The sequence below is a fragment of the Aethina tumida genome, chromosome 1 (assembly GCF_024364675.1).
Source record: "Aethina tumida isolate Nest 87 chromosome 1, icAetTumi1.1, whole genome shotgun sequence".
Taxonomy (NCBI): domain Eukaryota; kingdom Metazoa; phylum Arthropoda; class Insecta; order Coleoptera; family Nitidulidae; genus Aethina; species Aethina tumida.
The window spans coordinates 10,485,295-10,491,740 of record NC_065435.1 but is presented as its reverse complement, the minus strand read 5'-3'; the positions used below and the strand labels follow the sequence as shown (position 1 = coordinate 10,491,740).

At 24.2% G+C, this 6,446-nt stretch overlaps 1 protein-coding gene across 1 annotated transcript; it reads left to right on the top strand.

Annotated features, from left to right (window-relative positions):
* Positions 1-1,479: 1,479 nt before the first annotated feature.
* Positions 1,480-2,947, top strand: LOC109602615 (Na(+)/H(+) exchange regulatory cofactor NHE-RF2). Its single transcript, XM_020019036.2, has one exon. It carries the CDS (start codon positions 1,878-1,880, stop codon positions 2,364-2,366), a length of 489 nt encoding a protein of 162 aa, XP_019874595.1. The 5' UTR covers positions 1,480-1,877; the 3' UTR covers positions 2,367-2,947.
* The last annotated feature ends 3,499 nt before the right edge of the window (positions 2,948-6,446 follow it).

Below are 6,446 nucleotides of genomic sequence, written 5' to 3'. Positions count from 1 at the left end.
ACAAAAAAGTATACAAAAATAAGCAAAAAAGGACTAATTTATGATAATGATAAGTCAAAAATTTCAAAAAATTCATAAATATTAATAAAACATCTATAAAACATTAATTTTTTTCTTAAGAAAACATTGACACTATGAAAAATTTCAAAGATTTAGTTGAATTTAAAGTATAAACTTGTGAAACTATATAAAAAAATATAGAAAATTGAGCAAAGAAGTCTAATTTATCATAATAATAAGTCAAAAATTTAAAAAAATCTGCAAATATTTATAAAAAGAAATTCAAATATTGTATAATCTGATATATATGAGACCAAGTACAAATTAAAATTTTAAAAATTTTACTCTTTTTGATGAATTAATTAAACAAAATATTTATTTTCATAAGGAAATAGGAAATCTGGATTTTCTAAAGTTTTTTGGAGTTTAAACTTGTCGAACTACATAAAATTAAAAAGGTCTAATTTATCATGATTTATAAATATTTATAAAATGCCTAAAACATTAATTTTTCATAAGAATACATTGACATTAAATATACAACAAAAAAAATCAAAAAACAAAATAATAATGGTATATAATTAAAATTTAAGAAAATTTGGTATTTTTGTGACCAAGTGCAAATTAAAATTTAAAACTTTTAACTTCTTTTGACGACTTAATTTAACAAAATATTTATCTTCATTAATTAAATTAATAAAAAAATATATTAAACAAAAATTATCTAAGAATTCATAAAATTGTCTAAAGTTGAATTTAGAGTATAAATTTATCAAACTATATGAAATATATAATAGTATATAAAAATAATCAAAAATATAGTTAGAAATTTAAAAATATTAAATAAAGTACATTAAAATGTTGAAAATGAAAAATTTATTCAGAATATTTTTCAAAATTTAATTTAAAAAAAGGTTCATTAAATACATTTCGAATATAAAAAAATAATAAAATTATTATTAAAAATAATATTATGAATGAACAAATTATGACTTATGAATTATTATTTCTGTAAATTAATAATAATAATAATATTAAGAAGTAAAATAAAAAATATGCAAAAGTTTCAAAAATAAAATAATTTATTTAATTTCTTAAGTTCATTTAAGTCAATTACTTTTTAGGAAAATAAAAACATATCAATAATAAAGGTAATCAAATTTTCCCAATTTCTACGAAATTTTTTGTTATTAAATTAATTGCCATGTAGTTGTTGTGTCAAGTTAATTACTAAGAGCTAATTCAGTAACTGACAATGAATGGCGATTCCGGAACCAAAGTTTACGTTACATCTCATTCGAGAACAAAAATCTGAGTCACACATGAGATAATCTTCGAGAGCCCGTCAAAAAAAAAAAAAAAAAAGAGAGAAGATCAGAAAACAGAGTCAGATGACGCAGTCGTTGTTGTCGACGATGACGACGATAATCGTCGAATTTTCTTGGAAATTGGCCAGAGTAGAGGAGATTCGGGAGAGCAGCAGCCGGAGGTTTAGGTGAATCGGAATCGGACATCGGATTATACGAGTGACTCAGCTGATAAGTCAAGTGAATACTAGTGGACACGGTGATTGTGTACAGAGGGGACAGCCGGGGTAAAGGACGCAAGACTCACCTTACCACTTCCATCACCGCGACATTCTACTCCAGTCTAGTCAGCAGCGAGCCAGAGAGTGTACGAACCGCACCTGTGTTGAACTCACGCTGCCATCGCATTACAAAATTATATATATATATACACACACACTCACACAAAATACAGAGGAGAAAAAACAAACGCCACAGCCGCAACGAGTGCCTTGCCATGTTAGATTAGTTCGGTCGTCCGAGTGGTCGTCGTGTTATCGGGATTGTCCTGGTGCTACGCAGTGCTAAGCGATGTCCAGTGAAAAGGAGAAGAAGCAGAGGCTGTGCCACATAAAAAAGTGGGACCACTTCGACGGTTACGGGTTCAACCTGCACGCCGAGAAGGGCAAGCCCGGCCAGTACATAGGCAAGGTGGACGAAGGTTCGCCGGCCGAGGCGGCCGGCCTGCGCCAGGGCGACCGCATATTGGAGGTGAATGGCGAGAGCATCGCCAACAAGACGCACAAACAGGTGGTCGAACTCATCAAGGCGCAGAGCGGCGAGACCAAGCTGCTAGTCGTCGATCCCGACGACACCATCATACCCACCGAGCCCGTCAAGAATGCGGAGAACGAGAAACGGAACGACGTGTCGAACAAGAAGGAGCACGAGAACGGCACCCTAAACCTGAACATGACGGCGGCCGAGCTGAGGGCGCAGCTGGCGGCCAAGAAGAAGTTCGACCCGAAAAAGGAGGCGATGGACTTCAAGCAGAAGTTCGACATTGTGCAGAAACTTTAACTTGATGATGGTCGAGTTTTCGCTCCACTTTTTCATGTGCAGTGAACACACACACACACACGGACATTTGTTTGAAAAAGACGTTTTGCTACAGTGTTACAATTACAGAATAGTGACCTTGCTAAAATCACATTGAAATGGATATTATACAATATACAGGTGTTCTATAAATAATTAGTTCACAAATCATCCGGAAAGTTTTCTCTAATCCCCTTACTTCCGTCCAGTTCCTACAAGTGACAAGCAATCTCCCACACCAATTATCTGATCTTCCCCAAAAGGAACCTGTAATTTACACGCAAAAACGCTGAAACGCGTTTTTTTATCTAATCATAAATAATATTTATTTTTGATAGGGTTCGATTAGTTATTATCAATCAATCTGTTGTTGTATTTTTGACTTTACAAAGTTGTTACAATCTAAAAGATTAATATTCATTTAGAAATTACTTTTAGTTCAATTACGAGATTACGACTTATTACTTTTTTTTTTTTGTTTTAAAATGGTCTTCAGGCCTTATATTTTTGTAAGATATGTTATATACCTTTCTGTATAAAAATAAAAATTGATAATGTTTTAATTTGTTTTTCATTTTCCTGAAATCCTTGATTTCTTGATCAGGTTACAAAAAACAAGGCATTGTCATAGGTTAATTACTGATTCTGACACGGTAATGCCTTAATAGCGTCATGGGAATTGATCTTTATTTGAAAATTAATAACCAGCTATTAAAAGATGAATGGTGAATTTTGCGTTTATAATCATAATGAAAACGTATTGTCTTCGTTGAACCTGTTCGCTTTTCAATAAACGAAAGTGATAAAAGTGATTTATGCATATTTCATATTTAAATTTTTAAAATGAAATTTAAAGAAACATTCCTGAGCCTTAATATTTTTTATATTATATTATTTGTGAAATTTTCTTACTTTTTTCAGCTAAAAATATTTTGCATAACTTTTATGTGAAATCATCGAATTTTTTTAATTGTTTAATGTAGAATTTAATCAGTTATAAAAGGTGATATTATTTTTAGTATTTTTAGAGGGGCTAAAACCAAATTTATTAAGAATAAAAAAGTACTATATACAATTATATTTTCATATTTTTTTATTAATTGAATTATTACAAAAAATATTTAAATTGTACTTTAATAAATAATAGAAAATCAGTTATAAGAGGTGGGTATTAAATTATTTATTTTATTTTAAGATATTCAAATATTAAATATTTAACAATTAAATTTTAATTAATACCTCTTAAGAAAAAAGATAATTCATTTCATTATTTTTAGTAATTTTTGGGGAGCTGAAACTGAAATTTATTACAGATATATATATATATATAAACATTTACATTATTTTTCCACTATTTTTTTTTTATAAAAATATTCTTTTATTATTACGAAAAATATTTAAGTCATTCTTTAATAATTAATAATAAAAAAATTATTCAATTACAAAAGATGGGTATAAAATTTCAATGTGTTAATTTATTTATTTTATTTTAAGATCCCATCAAAATATTTTATATTAACAATTAAATTTTAATTAATAACTTTTAGAAAAAAAAAATTAATTTCATTATTTTTTCTAATTTTTGACAAACTTACTAAATTTTACAAATAAAAAAAATATAATTTTTCAATTATTTTCTTTTAATAATTAATTAGAAGAAATTTGTTAAATATTTATTCAATTATAAGAGGTGGGTATAAAATTTCAATGTATTGGTTTATTTATTTTATTTTAAGATAATCCACCAAAATTTTAAATATTTAACAATTAAATTTTAATTAATAGTTTACGAAAAAAAAATTAATTTCATTATTCTTAGTAATTTTTGGAGGCTGAAACTTACCAAATTTGTTACAAATAAAAAAAACAAATATAATTTTTCAATTATTTTTTTTTATGAATATTTTTTTATTAACTGAATTATTACAAAAAATATTTAAATTTTCTTTTAATAATTAATTAGAACTAGAAGAAAATTGTTAAATATTTATTCAATTATAAGTGGGTAAAAAATTTCAATGTATTGATTTATTTATTTTATTTTAAAATATTCCACCAAAATTTTAAATATTAACAATTAAATTTTAATTAATAGTTCATAGAAAAAAATATAATTAATTTGTTTTTTCTTAGTAATTTTCGACGGCTGAATTAAGTGGAACTAAAAGAAATTTGTTAAATATTTATTCAATTATAAGACGTGAGTATAAAATTTCAATGCATTGGTTTATTTATTTTATTTTAAGATATTCCATCAAAATTTTAAATATTTAACAATTAAATTTTAATTAATAGTTTTTACAAAAAAAAAATAATAATTAATTTCATTATTTTTAGTAATTTTTGGGGTGCTGAAACTTATTACAGATATAAAAAACAATATAAATTATTTTTCAACTATTTTTTTTTATAAATATATTAACAGATGTGTTAATTTATTTATTTTATTTTAAGATATTCCACATAAATTTTAAATATTTGACAATTAAATTTTAATTAATAGTTTACAGAAAAAAAAAATAATTAATTTCATTATTTTTAGTAACTTTTAGAGGCTGAAACTTACCAAATGTGTTAGTAATAAAATAAACCTTATTTTTCAATTAATTTTTTAATATTTTTTTGTTAACTGAATTATTACGAAATATATTTTGTCTAATAATTAATAATAAAAAAATCAGTTACAAGAGGTGGGTATAAAAATACAGAGTATTAATTTATTTATTTTATTTTAAATATTTAACAATTAAATTTTAATTAATAATTTTTAAGAAAGAAATAATAATTAATTTCTCAATTTTAGTAATTTTTTGAGAACTAAATTTGTTACAAATAAAAAAAAAACAAATTATGTTATTGTATAATTAATTTTTGTATTAATATTTTTTATTTGCTAAATTATGAGGAAAAATATTTAAATTATCCTTATCAATAATTAATTTATTGATTTTGTTAATTTGTTTATAGTCCAAGTTGTTCGAATATATTAATTTTGTTACAAATAAAAAATTAAAAGGAATATTATTGAAATTTTGAATATTTTTTGTTAACTAAATTATAAAAAATAGATTTAGATATGAAGGGTATCCCTTTATTAATTTATTTTTATTTTATTGAATTTTATTTCATCACAATATTAATTCATAGTTTAATATTTAAAAATTAATATCATTATTTTTTATAATTTATTTGTTTTTAAGTAGTTCATTATTTCAACACATCCGACAATTTTATAAAATATCATACAATACGTGGACCATTTAAGTTAAAAATTACTATTTTTAATTAGTTTTCTATAAATTATGCACTATAACAATTTAGCAATCATTTTGCTTTTGTGAAATCTTTATTTCCGTCCACAATCAATTTTAATCCGTGAATATTGATGAAATTAAGTAAAGAGTAACGAAACATTATTATTTGCATCTAAAATTTTTTATTTTTAAATTACTTATAAAATTATTTCTTTTAAACATATTTTGACAATGTAATTTAAATTTATTGGTGAAGGCTATTTTATCATTTTTAAGTAGTTGATATAACTTCATAAAATATGGACTTTTATAACCTAAATTTATTTTATTTTATGAGTTAACAATTCAGTGAAAATTTAATTAACAATTTTATGATAATTAAATTAACGATTTTGTGAAAAATTAATTATTTTTTTTCCTTTATTTATTGCATATTGTTAATTTCTAACTGAAATATATTTTATTTCCGTTATCCTTCTCTATATGGTTGATAAACATTCATCAAACTAAAAGATTTTACACAACAAAAAAATTAAATTTATTTATTTAGATTATTTTAATAGTTTTATTTGTAAAAATTCTTTATTTTTAATTAAAATTTACCATTAATTTAATTAATGCTACTTTAAATATAAATTAAATAAAGATGTTCGATCCGAAAAAGGAGGTGATGGGCTTCAAACAGAAGTTCGACATTGTACAGAAACTTTAACTTTGATGCTTAAGTTTTCGCTCCACTTTTTCATGTGCAGTGAACACACACACACGAACGTTTTGCTACAGTGTTACAATTACAGAATAGTGACCT